The 13849-nt window shown below is 43.2% G+C and overlaps 1 protein-coding gene across 1 annotated transcript; it reads right to left on the reverse strand.

Moving 5' to 3' along the window:
- Nucleotides 1–2955: 2955 nt before the first annotated feature.
- LOC111837978 (olfactory receptor 1D2-like) lies at nt 2956–3861 on the reverse strand. Its single transcript, XM_023800473.2, has one exon. It carries the CDS (start codon nt 3859–3861, stop codon nt 2956–2958), a length of 906 nt encoding a protein of 301 aa, XP_023656241.2.
- Nucleotides 3862–13849: the final 9988 nt, after the last annotated feature.

The following is a 13849-nucleotide window of genomic DNA, read 5'->3' on the forward strand; positions in this document are numbered from 1 at the left end:
ATTACATCCACTGGAAGGGGCTCTCTGCACTTTCTGCTAGCCCACTCCAGCTTGGCATACTTGCAGGCAGCTGAGAAGCAGCGGTAGGGAAGAAGCGGCTGCGATTCTTTAGCGAAGATGGCTCAGGACCACACACTCCGGGACAAAAAGCTGGTCTGCAGGTATTGCGGGGAGAAGGGGTACTGGGCATGTTGTTGCCTAGAAACCCATGCCAGAACCACCAGCAGACGAATAGGGAGTGACAGAGTGAGGGAGGTACCGCTCTGTCCTACTAAAACACCCCGCACCCATGCAGTTCGCAATCAAGTTGCTTCTGCCAGCCTGTCAGCTTTGAGACGACTTTGGTGACTGCTGATGATGGGAGCTCCCAGAGACTCTGCCTGCTCACAGCCAGCAAGGACCCATGGCGTGACCCTAACTGCAAGCCCAACCAACAGAAGCAGCAGGCTGAGGCTGCTCTCCTCGGTCGTGAGGTGGCGTGGCGCATGCCGGAAGCTTGGCTGGCTCAGCAGTGCCGCAAGCTTGAAGAGCAGCGGCAGCAAAGCTAGCAGGACTGGGAGCAACAGTGCGTCACTGAGCCTTAGAGGCCCAGCTGGCTGAGGAGCTCTGTGAGCTAGCAAAGCAGCGGGAGCAAAGCGAGCAGGATAAGGAATGGCTTCATGAGTTCATGTAGTGGGGGCGGTGTCGCCCGGAGAAACTGCAGGAAGAGCTGGCTGGGTGGGAGCAGCTGCGCAAGGCCACCCGAGTTGCGGAGCAGTAGGGCCAGCAGAGGAAACAGCCTGGTGGTCAGTAACAGGTCCCCAACAAGCCGTGCAAAAGGAAGGGACGGGGTCTGGGGAGACCTGCACCACCAGAAAACTTTTGCTTTATTTACAGTGCAATCACTGAATAAGTAGAGTGGTACCTCAGTTCTCGAATTCATTACAACTCAAATTTCTTAAAAGTCGATCCAACCAGTTTGAAAAAACATTACCTAGAGCTCGATCTGAATCTCAGAAGTGAAATCGTGAACGCCGACCTAAGATAACTCGAACTTTTTAAGATTCGATCTGGAGTTCTGAACGGATTAAGTTTGAGTTCTGAGGAACCACTGTATAATTAATGCATTAATGTTTTTAGGAAATACATGTCCCCACAACATGTACCTTTAAAACTTTTGCTTTTTTGAGCAACTGATTTACACTCTTGTGCACAGCTCGATCACCAGAAACAAATATATTAATGCAATAACATATTTTAAATGTCCACTTCCTGTATTTTTTCCAGAACCCAATGGATCATGTGAAGAGGGGCCGTACTTTCACAACGCCAAATAGGCAAAGGCATGGTTTTGTTCTAGCTGGGTTGGGAAAGTCATAGATGCAGATAGCGGAGTGACAGCATATATCAAATTCGAAAAATGCAGATATGTCATTTTGAGAACAACATAGGATGACAGTAGCATCCATCCATTATCTATACCACTTTATCCATCTGGGTCACAGGGAAGCTGGAGCCAATACCAACATCTTCGGGCGAGAGGCAGGGTACACCCTGTGCAGGCCACCAGTCCACCACAGGGCCAACACAGACAAACAGCCACTCACACTCACAGGCAATTTAGAGTAGTCAATTTGACCTAATCGGGGAGCGCATGCACGTTCCACACAGAAAAGCACCCTGGGATCGAACCCAGAACCTACTTGCTGCGAGGCGACAGCGTTAACCACTGCACCACCATGGCACCCTTGACAGAGTACCACTTATATCAATATACTTTAATTGTGTGTTAAAATTAGGGCTTTATTAAACATTTTTAATAGAAACCAATCATTTTCATTCCTGGTTGTAAACAGCGCGAGAATTTATCGTTAAGAAGTAACGATAAGTACGAGAAGTAATCGTTACTTGTTTCATTTAATTTTAAAGCATTATTTTAAATATCATAATTTGCAATATTTGTTTTATTTTGTTGAAGGCTAATACCTTAAAATTAGGGTCTTTTCATTTATTAAGCGCATGTGTAATAGTTGTCAAGCTTATGGTTTCAGAGCCATTTGCCAAATAGTTTATAGGCTTGATAGATTCTTTGTTCATAAACATTCACATTCTGTTCTAAGAGCAAAATCATGAACTTAGAAAAATAAGAGTGTTAATGGGCAGTGAAATTAAACCTTGTTTGAGTCATGATTAAAAGAAACTACATTTTTTGGCAGTGTGACCAAAATAAAATATGTTTATATTAATAAACCCTGGCAGTTTTTGTCACCATTGCAGAACGCAATATCATAACCTGTGTAGGGAAACCAAAACATGTTTATTTGGGTACAATAGAAAAAGATTTGACAACCACTGAATTAAATGATGCACTGCCCGTTATCATGTTCTGTTAGTGTTGAGTTTACTTCCCTCTAGTGGCATTGTAATGATTTTTTAAAAGCCTGAAGCTGCATACTGAAAGGTTTCATTTGAACTTGTATTTCACTTGTAAGAAAGCAGATTTCAGTTCAAGTTCAAAAACAGTGGGTAATACATTTTAAATCAGTGGGCTGCTGAGACAGATAACAGTTCCTAAATTGGTTTTATAATGTCCAAAAAGCAATATTAAAAAATTACATTACATTTTGCCTTTTTGGGGTCCTTAATAATTAGGCTGTTGACAGACAACTTGTTTATTAGACCATGTCAGAAATGTTCCATTAAAAATTAAAAGTAGAATATTAAATTATATTTGCATACGTGCATACAGATCTTAATGCACAACAATTTACTTGCACACCCCCAGCTGAACCCATCCCACCCAGGTCATTTAACAGTGGCTGTGATATGTGGGGAAATATTAGAAACTATAAAGCTGAATATCTGTAATTTTTAAAATTTAACTAACTTGGAAAAAATGTCTTTCATTAAAAATTTAATTAAAGCACTTGCGTGTGTGCTGTGAATTCTAAACGAATGTGTGCTATTCATAAATATTTAAAAGGCATGCTTTACAACATTTTTTTTTATCCTTGTCCTGATTGGTCTAAGGTTCATTCCATAAATAATGGGATTGAGAACAGGGGGAGTGATTAAAAAAGCCACAGACATAAGGATCTTAAACCACTCGGGAATGTCCCTTCTACTAAAGTAAGTGCTAAACGCTTCAAACAATGTGACGACAATGTAGTTTATGTAGCTAATTAGATGAGGAAGACAGGTTTGCATGAATTTAGACTGGCTTTGTTTCGATTTGCTGCAGGCAGACAGTATTTTAACATAAGAGTAGATGACAAACATCACCATTGCTAAATATATGAATGTTACTGCTACACTGTATGCAAAGAATATAAAATCGCCACTGCAAATTACAAACTTACAGTACACAGCATTGACATGAATACCACAAAAGGGTAATCTAACGATCAGCAGAATGGAACACACAACAGAACAGCACGGAACCATCCAAATGAAAACAAGTAGTTTGCCTGCAGTGACGGGTGTCATAATCGTATGGTAATGTAAAGGTCTGCATATTGCCACGTACCTGTCAAATGCCATTACTGTTAAATTGGTAAATTCACACAAAGCATATGAGAGGATAACAAAATTCTGAAGCAAACAGCCTATGTATGAAAAGTTTTGGGAGTCTGAGAGTAAATCGTACAGAAATTTAGGGTAGAATCCCAGAGTGCCGTACAATCCATTTATACACAAGTTACAGAGGAAAATGTACATCGGCTGATGTAGGTCCTTCTCTAGTGAGATTGTTGTAATTATAGTCAAATTTAGGAAGAGAGTGAAAATATAACCTTGAATAGAAAAGGCGAATATTACATTTTTGTTTTCTTTGGATTCATTTAGTCCTGAAAGACTGAATGCAGCTGCTGGTGATGTGTCCATTAAGGCCGGAATATATCCAAAACGCTTAGTGCTGAAAATAAGAGGGAAACAATGTTAATCAAACTGAATTTTTCAAGCATTAACATTTACAACATAATAATATGGCTGCTTCCTTCCAGGGGAAAAATGTTCGATGAATCATTTGTAATATTTTAATCATCTGTAATATTTTCCCACATCAGCAGTGACAGAACTTTCTTAAGTAGTAAGGTATTTGTTCTCAAAGCAGGGCAGCCTGCACACACTGGTGTGCGTTACTGCCAATCAACCTGATGTTTAATGACATGAGATTGACCTGCTACAAGACGTCTACTAACAGTTTCAAAATACAAGTCGAATTTCTTTTTTTACCCTCAACACGAAATTCTCAATGAAAAATTGAACTTGAAATAGCCAATAAAGACTACAACTTATTAAAACAGTTCTTTGGTTCAATTGCTCAACTTTTAGCTCTGTTACGGAAAGTTTCTGTAATGCATTTCCTCACTTAAAACATTCAAAGTGCTAGCCACCCCCTTGCAGTAATCAGTAAAAGTGGTAAATTAAATTGTCATAAATTATTTGAAGATAGCATATTAAGAATGAAAGGTATGTACGATAAATTATTTTGCAATGCTATTCATTCCCTGTTTCACCAGTGTATCTTGATAGATGAGAGTGAATTTTGGGTGTTCTGCTTCTTCCCTGTGCTCTGATTGTGCTGAGTGCAAAGTAGTTGGATCACAGCAGCATTATATAGTGTTTAAGTGTTCGGGAGGGTGGAGTTAGATGACCTGTTAACCTGGGTTTTGCAACGTCAATGAAGAGTATGATGCAAGTTGAAGGGAGAAAATGAAATGGTGTCATCCTGGGAGGGGGAGTGCACAATATTTTTTGCTTTTTGCTAAAAAAAAAACTATTGTGAAGATAACATTACATAGAACAAAACCTCCAATATCGTGTTCTGACTTAATCCCACTGAGAGATCATCTAACACAGATTCACATATCATGCCCATTTCCTGTTCCATCTTTCCCAATATAATTTTTATATAATTTTGCTATAACTGTTATAAATGCTGTTTCAATGACTGTTTGCTATTGCAGTCAGATGTTAAAATGTTAAATGTAATATCCACATGGCACATGTAAAAGGTTTAAGATCACATGTAATACTACAAAACACTCAGAATGCATTGCTGTCAATATGCTTTAATATACATTTAAAACAAACGTAAAATCAACGACTTAGCACCCATTGAACAAGTTTTCCTCAACTCAACCATGTTAGATCGGAAATAAAAATCATAATTAAAAGCAAAGGTGTCTGGCATTGTCGCTAAAAGATTACTGGCTCATTTACATTATTTACTTAGCAGCTGCTTTTATCCAAAGCGACGTACATTTTTTGAGAAAGCAGAGTCAGACAATTCCTTGAGAAGTTGGGAGAGTCTGAAAGTGCCAGCATCACGCCCGATGCGTGAGTGTCTGAAAGTGCCAGCATCACGCCAGATGTGTGAGTGTCTGAAAGTGCCAGCATCACGCCCGATGCGTGAGAGTCTGAAAAGGCCAGCGTCACGTCAGATGCGTGAGAGTCTGAAAGTGCCAGCATCACGTCAGATGCGTGAGAGTCTGAAAGTGCTAGCATCACGCCCGATGCGTGAGAGTCTGAAAAGGCCAGCGTCACGTCAGATGCGTGAGAGTCTGAAAGTGCCAGCATCACGTCAGATGCGTGAGAGTCTGAAAAGACCAGCGTCACGTCAGATGTGTGAGTGTCTGAAAGTGCCAGCATCACGTCAGATGCGTGAGAGTCTGAAAAGACCAGCGTCACGTCAGATGTGTGAGTGTCTGAAAGTGCCAGCATCACGTCAGATGCGTGAGAGTCTGAAAAGACCAGCGTCACGTCAGATGTGTGAGTGTCTGAAAGTGCCAGCATCACGTCAGATGCGTGAGAGTCTGAAAAGACCAGCGTCACGTCAGATGTGTGAGTGTCTGAAAGTGCCAGCATCACGTCAGATGCGTGAGAGTCTGAAAAGACCAGCGTCACGTCAGATGTGTGAGTGTCTGAAAGTGCCAGCATCACGTCAGATGTGTGAGAGTCTGAAAGTGCCAGCATCACGTCAGATGCGTGAGAGTCTGAAAGTGCCAGCATCACGTCAGATGCGCGAGAGTCTGAAAGTGCCAGCATCACGTCAGATGCGCGAGAGTCTGAAAGTGCCAGCATCACGTCAGATGCGCGAGAGTCTGAAAGTGCCAGCATCACGTCAGATGCGTGAGAGTCTGAAAGTGCCAGCATCACGTCAGATGCGTGAGAGTCTGAAAGTGCCAGCATCACGCCTGATGCGTGAGAGTCTGAAAAGGCCAGCATCACGTCAGATGCGTGAGTGTCTGAAAGTGCCAGCATCACGTCAGATGAGTGAGAGTCTGAAAGTGCCAGCGTCACGTCAGATGCGTGAGAGTCTGAAAGTGCCAGCATCACGTCAGATGCGTGTGTGGAAGTAAAATTGGACATTAGTAGGCCCGGGAGGGGAGGCATATTGGGTCTGTTATGTCTTAGGCCTTAGGCAAGAAGAGATTGTTTTGAATACTGTGTGACCTCGCTTTGTGATAGCTGCCTGCAGTTGGCTCCGCAGAAGCTCGGACCTTGGAGGGGCAGACAGTGGAGCAAAGGGGGGGAGAAACCACTTGCAGGAAGAGACTCAAAGCCACCCCAAAGAGTTATAGCTTAATAGAATAGTAGTAGTCAATATATAATATGTTATATGCAATTGATCGCATCATGTTAATCATACTTATGTTAATCATACTAATCATATGTTAATATGTGTTAATCATTAATCAATGGAACACCCAAACATTAACAGTGATTCAATGTCATATAATTAATATCTATATACATATCTCATGTAGAGTCTAGAAGCCGAGGCTGTCTCCAGTAAGTTCCGTACAATGGGTGGATTTTACCTTGCTACCAAAGTGAACCAATGGAGCAGGAGAATTGTGTTTGTTAAACGTTTCAGCTTAGTTTGTTGATGTTTCATGACCAATCAGGACTTAGAAGTCCTGGGAGTTATGTTTTATCTACTGGTTGCTCTGTGTGCTGGGTGTGACTTGGTACCAAGCGCCAGAGTGTGATGGGAGCGCTTTGCTGAACTTGCTGGAATAAAAGAGATTTTCTTTACTCACCAACCTAAGAGGTCCAGACTTTTATTCTAAGTCCTTGATTTATAATTTTTCTACCACAGTTTGGCGCCCAACGTGGGGCAGCTGAGTTCTTTGTTTGTTCCAGACGATGGGATCCTGCGATAGAAGTAGGTAAGGCGTAGAGCCTGATGGGACCAGATCCAGATGAGATTGAGGATTGGCCCAGTCCCTCGTAGAGGAACAACGGAGACCACGCTGTCCCAGACCTGAACATTCCTGAGACTGATTTGGCCGGACCTGTTTTGGTGAGATAGAGGCTTCTCTGTTTATTCATTCTTGCTGCTGCTTTGCTTGTTGCTGAAGGTTATGTGTTTGGTAGTGTTTGAGTGTGTTATGTGAAAGTCCGCCGTGACTGAGGGGATCCAAGCACGGGGAAGCGCTGACCACGGTTAGGAAGGCCGGTGGGAGAGCGCTCATCCGCCTGTAGTAGGGAAAGGGTGCTGTCCAAGTGGAGACCTGAGTGACCTATTACGTGGAAGAGGTGGATGCACGAGACCTTTGGGAAAGTCCGTGATTTTGGTGGCGCCACTGTATATTGTGCGACGGGGCACAAGGAAGGCGGCAGGGAAGTCGTCACCCGCAGGGGGTCCAGACACGACGGTGATAAGGCTTGGTGCAGCAGGGGCTGAGGGCAGGGTGGTGTGTGCTCTGCGTGGTGCGGCATTGTGTGGTGAAGGCTGGACAGTGAATGTATTGCATGCAGTAGCACAGCACTGCGTAACAGGCCAAGGACGGGTAAGATTCCTGTGTGAGGACAGGAACAACCTAAGACAGGCGCTGTCGTAGACCCCTGGCACTGGGCTGAGGCACTGTTCGGGGTTTGGCCCACTCTCGGTCCCACGGGAGTATAAAGGTGTTTGTTGATAGGGTGTTTGGGTTTTGGAGAATGCGTACATGGTAAAGGGTGTGGGGTCTCCCAGGTGCAGTATCCTCAGTGGGATAAACAATACATGAAGTTGATTTGCTCCACACTGTCGCATGCAGGTGCTAACATTTAATGGAATGGTGGAATAGCCCTGTGGACTAATACAGCAAAAAGTGTCTGGGGAATCATGTTGGACCTGAGATATACTGGGATAGGCTTGTTAATTTGCTTTTAGGACACTAAATGTTTGGAATAACACTTAGTTCTTTTTGATTCTTTCGTCACCCAGTAACAAGGTGTCTTGTTTAGTTTAGTGACTACCCAGCAGCTGTGTGCTTTGTACAGACGGCAGCTACCTTGAGAAGGGGAGTTTGTAGGATATCAGGGTCAGAACAGATATTTCATAGGTCTTATGTTCAACGCCATTTGTTAAAGGGTAGATATGGGGAGTGCGTCAAGTAAACATTCACACCCTCCCGAAAGGGACTCAGAGATCGAGGGAGAGATAATGAGGAAATGTAATAAAGGGGATAAGGGGAAACAGTCCCCAAGGCAGATAATGGAACGGGTTACTGGCCTGGGACTAAATGCGTGAGAGTCTGAAAGTGCCAGCATCACGCCAGATGCGTGAGAGTCTGAAAAGGCCAGCATCACGTCAGATGCGTGAGAGTCTGAAAGTGCCAGCATCACGCCCAATGCGTGAGAGTCTGAAAGTGCCAGCATCACGTCAGATGCATGAGAGTCTGAAAAGGCCAGCATCACGTCAGATGCGTGAGAGTCTGAAAGTGCCAGCATCACGTCAGATGCGTGAGAGTCTGAAAGTGCCAGCGTCACGCCCGATGCGTGAGAGTCTGAAAAGACCAGCATCACGTCAGATGCGTGAGAGTCTGAAAAGGCCAGCATCACGTCAGATGCGTGAGAGTCTGAAAGTGCCAGCATCACGCCCGATGCGTGAGAGTCTGAAAGTGCCAGCATCACGTCAGATGCATGAGAGTCTGAAAAGGCCAGCATCACGTCAGATGCGTGAGAGTCTGAAAGTGCCAGCATCACGTCAGATGCATGAGAGTCTGAAAGTGCCAGCATCACGTCAGATGCATGAGAGTCTGAAAAGGCCAGCATCACGTCAGATGCGTGAGAGTCTGAAAGTGCCAGCGTCACGCCCGATGCGTGAGAGTCTGAAAAGACCAGCATCACGTCAGATGCGTGAGAGTCTGAAAAGGCCAGCATCACGTCAGATGCGTGAGAGTCTGAAAGTGCCAGCATCACGTCAGATGCATGAGAGTCTGAAAAGGCCAGCATCACGTCAGATGCGTGAGAGTCTGAAAGTGCCAGCGTCACGCCCGATGCGTGAGAGTCTGAAAAGACCAGCATCACGTCAGATGCGTGAGAGTCTGAAAAGGCCAGCATCACGTCAGATGCGTGAGAGTCTGAAAGTGCCAGCATCACGTCAGATGCGTGAGAGTCTGAAAGTGCCAGCATCACGCCAGATGCGTGAGAGTCTGAAAGTGCCAGCATCACGCCAGATGCGTGAGAGTCTGAAAGTGCCAGCATCACGCCCGATGCGTGAGAGTCTGAAAAGGCCAGCATCACGTCAGATGCGTGAGAGTCTGAAAGTGCCAGCATCACGCCCCATTGCGTGAGAGTCTGAAAGTGCCAGCATCACGCCCCATTGCGTGAGAGTCTGAAAGTGCCAGCATCACGCCCCATTGCGTGAGAGTCTGAAAGTGCCAGCATCACGCCCCATTGCGTGAGAGTCTGAAAGTGCCAGCATCACGCCCCATTGCGTGAGAGTCTGAAAGTGCCAGCATCACGCCCCATTGCGTGAGAGTCTGAAAGTGCCAGCATCACGCCCCATTGCGTGAGAGTCTGAAAGTGCCAGCATCACGCCCCATTGCGTGAGAGTCTGAAAGTGCCAGCATCACGCCCCATTGCGTGAGAGTCTGAAAGTGCCAGCATCACGCCCCATTGCGTGAGAGTCTGAAAGTGCCAGCATCACGCCCCATTGCGTGAGAGTCTGAAAGTGCCAGCATCACGCCCCATTGCGTGAGAGTCTGGAAGCCCTTTTGCCTGATTGCTAGTAACAGCCAGATGAAGCTTCAGGAATCACTGAATCTTTCCAGGCAATCGCTTTGAAAAGTGGTTCATTTTCTGAGGCTTCAAGTATTCACTGGAGTCACATGCTGGTCAAAAGAACTTAGTGAAGAAATGGCAAAATACATAAGCCAGTGCACACCACAGCATTTCCAATTCTAAATCTTTTGACCATTATATATATATATATATATATATATATATATATATATATATATATATATATATATAATGTATATTTTTTGTACTAAATGTACACCGGTACTTGTATAGTAATGTATGTGTATCCTCATCATCTAAGGAAAGACTATTTCACTGCCTGCATTAAAACTAAATTCTGTTTTCTGTTACAAAAGGGCAGACCTCCTTCTAATTGACGCTGGTCTCCACTGCATATCTAAAAAGAGGACATATGAATTCAGAAACTTTCACAAACAGGTCCCTTTGTGGAAACAAGCACATTTTCCTCAGCTCATTAGGCCATTAAAGCGTCCTCAGAAGGTATTACGTTAGGTCTTTTCCCTGTTGAAGTGCTGCTAAACTGCATCTCCTACAGCAGAGGTGATTAGACCCTTAATGGTCTCCCTGAATAGAATTACATAATGAGTCCCTTTGGTTTCTGGTTAGTCCCGATCTCAAGAGGCAGTTCAAGGGTTTGCAGGTTCAGCTAAGTGTTAGAGCGGCACCAATAATTTGAATTTTATTATTTTTTGTACTTTGTTATCATAAATATGTTCAACGACATAAAGTTTACATAAAACTAGGTCATTGTTGGATATTACTGAGTGTAAAGTAGACTAATGTCTTAGAATAATAGGCCAATAAAAACTCAGCACTGAACAACATTGTATCATCCTAGCCTGAATTATGTGTACAGACTAAAACACATGAATGGCTAAACCCATTCATAGACATACACCTGTAATGCAGTATTTATACATAAATAACATTGTGTACATTGCATATTGAAAAAATGTACGGCACTTCAAGGTGTTGAATCTACAGTGATGTAAAAACTGGCGCTGAATGACATCACAACGTGAGGTGGGGTATCTTGTACTGAATTCGAACAATGGCTGTAGCATTTTGTAGGACTCTGCCACTCATGCAATATTAATACCGACATCATGTGTTGCGCACAAGCAGTTATCACATTGCAAGGACCACAACAGTCAGCTGGTTCAGATCAGGCTATTTTATACCTTCAAACCTTAGCAAGCATTGCAATTTTAATCTTTGCTGCTTTTTAAGATTATCTAGCATACATTTAAAAATCTATTTAAAGTTTACCACCGCTGCTTTTGCTTGTGTCAGATAGCACAACAAACCTGTACTGGTTTTCAGTTATGGAAGATGGAAGATGAAAAGGCTTCTAATTTTTTCATCACCACAGGAATTTCTGTAGTAATGTAAGTTTTTTTTTGACTGAAAATATTTAATGACAGCAGTATTGCTTAGTGGGTAGCCGGGAAGAGAGAGGACTGGCTAAAGGTTAATGCCGACCTTGAGTCTAAGGCCATAAAGACTAAGGACCTTGTCAGAAACCCAAATGTCCTGCTTGATGAGGATCTCAGTTTCCATCCGTTGTCTGTAACCACCCATCCTATGCAGGGTCTCGAGGGGTCTGAGGCTACGGGTACAAGGCCAGGAACAACCCAGGATGGGGTGCCAACCCATAGCAGAGCACACTCACACACCATCCACTCACACAAGTACACCTAGGGGCAGTTTGGTAACACAGTGCTATCCAAAGCGCCACCCCAATCTCAGTTTCTATAACCAAATTAAGTCTTCTTTCCATCACCTTAGGAACATCTCAACAGTCAGAGGCCGATGCATCATATTCATGCCTTCATCTCCAGTTGCTGGGATTATCGCAATGCTGTCCTGTATGGATTTCCCAAAAAAACCCACAAGACTGCTCCAGCTTATCCAAAATGCTGCCACTTGAATGTTAATTTGGACTAAGATACACATTACTCCAGTCCTTCACTCCTTACACTGGCTTCCAGTTGCCTTTCGAATCCACTTCAAGGAGCTGCTGCTTGTTTACAAGTTACTCAATGGACGCAGCCTGGTTTACATGACAGACCTTCTGACCGAATATGAATCAGACAGCAGGGCTGCCAACTGTCGCGCATCTAGCATGACACTCACACCTTCAGACTCACGCAAGAAATTTAATTTTATTATTCCTTTATAAACTTAAAATTAGCTACATCAAAAGCGTTGGGGTAGTCTATAAACCTGAACCGACTACCTGAGGAGGTTAGAAATGCACCAAATGTTGCAACTTTTCAACCAAGGCTGTGTTGTTTGTGAAGTGGGTATATTTTGTCAGAGATTGAATGTGGAAGGAATGAGGGATGTGAGGGAGAAGGAGGAGTGTGCAAGAGTGGAGAGCTGGAGCAAGCGGGAACGTACGAATGCAGCCGTTCGTGTGTGGTGCTAGGCCTGAAGCACATTGTTTATTTTCTTTCAATAAACAAGGACAAGGTCTTTAAGTGAGACCTCCTGCCTCAAAAGAGTTTATTTTATATCCTTGAAGCCACAAGTGAACCTAGAACATAGTAACAAAAGAACATTACAAACATTTTTATTCCACAGTGCCTTTGATTAGCACTGCTAATTAATTAGCACTTTTCATCAATGTTGATGCCATTTCTTTTACTTTTCCATTTACGGAACACTTGCATTTATTTTATGTAAAGCACTATGAATGACCTCTTTGTTTGAAATTGTGCTATATAAATAGCCTTCTCCTGCCGTAATTGCTCACCTGAAATATACACAGAAAAATGTGGCTACCAACGTAAGAAGTGTGGCCTAGCTGAAGGGCAGCTGCATTCGACCTGTAAGCCATTCAAGGACAGTGTATAGCAAATGGCATCCTATTGTGTAACAATGACAACGCAAGAGTAACAACTTGTTGCAATGACCAGTTCTCTGTAAACATGTTTATGTCTGGCATCAGGTCATTAGCCATTTTAGCCGCTGTCTCCCCAGGTATTGCTAACTAGCCGTCATGCCTCTCTAAGGGCAGAATGATGATTACTGTCTGATAATTAATCCCTTTGGTCACTGATCGTTACTTCTGTAGCTGTTTCACAGATTAAACAAAGAAACATCTACAGTATAGTTGATAAAGTTCATTTTGCAGTTCAGAAGAACAAACTGTAGTTTCGTAAACTGAAAATCCTACCACTAAATCTAAATTCACCATATATACTGAAATTTATTTTAGTGTACTGCGAAATTTACATTGCTTAGAGCTAGGGAGATCAATCTTAACTTGGGACCACTAGACAAATAAGGAAAAAAATCCTAAAAGTTTTCAATGGTCCAAATTCATATTTCAGTATTTAGTAGTTTTTCATAAAAGCTGCCTTTAAATATTCATAAAGAAGAACAGAAGTATTTTATTTATCTTCCTAGAGAAATGATGTTATTTTGCATATCCCATCATTCTTTCCGTGAAAGACAATGATACACACATATATAAACAGGTGAGACCAAGCTTTGGGGTCGCAGGACAGGGTCATCCTGCACCCAGCACTCCTGGAAGAGCTGAGATGAAGGACCTTCTCCATGATGACAGCACTGGAACCCACAAACATCTGGACACAGGCACAGATAGCTTATCCACAGAACTCCCAGTGTCCCAAGAAAAGGGCCCAAATACAATAGCTGGAAATTACATTTTCACATGAAGGTTGTGGGGAATTTGCTTATTTTTTTGTATTTTGAGAATGCAGACAAACTAAGCATTTTGAAACCTTTGGCCTTCAATCATGAAACTGATAAATCTATTACAGTACATGAAAATAAAAAAAGGCAAAAAAAGACCCAG

This window comes from Paramormyrops kingsleyae, chromosome 18 (assembly GCF_048594095.1).
Source record: "Paramormyrops kingsleyae isolate MSU_618 chromosome 18, PKINGS_0.4, whole genome shotgun sequence".
Classification (NCBI taxonomy): domain Eukaryota; kingdom Metazoa; phylum Chordata; class Actinopteri; order Osteoglossiformes; family Mormyridae; genus Paramormyrops; species Paramormyrops kingsleyae.

What these genes read in the sequence shown, in the direction of transcription:
- LOC111837978 (XM_023800473.2), bottom strand. Translation starts at nt 3,861, where the DNA reads ATGGACACATCACCAGCAGCTGCATTCAGTCTTTCAGGACTAAATGAA.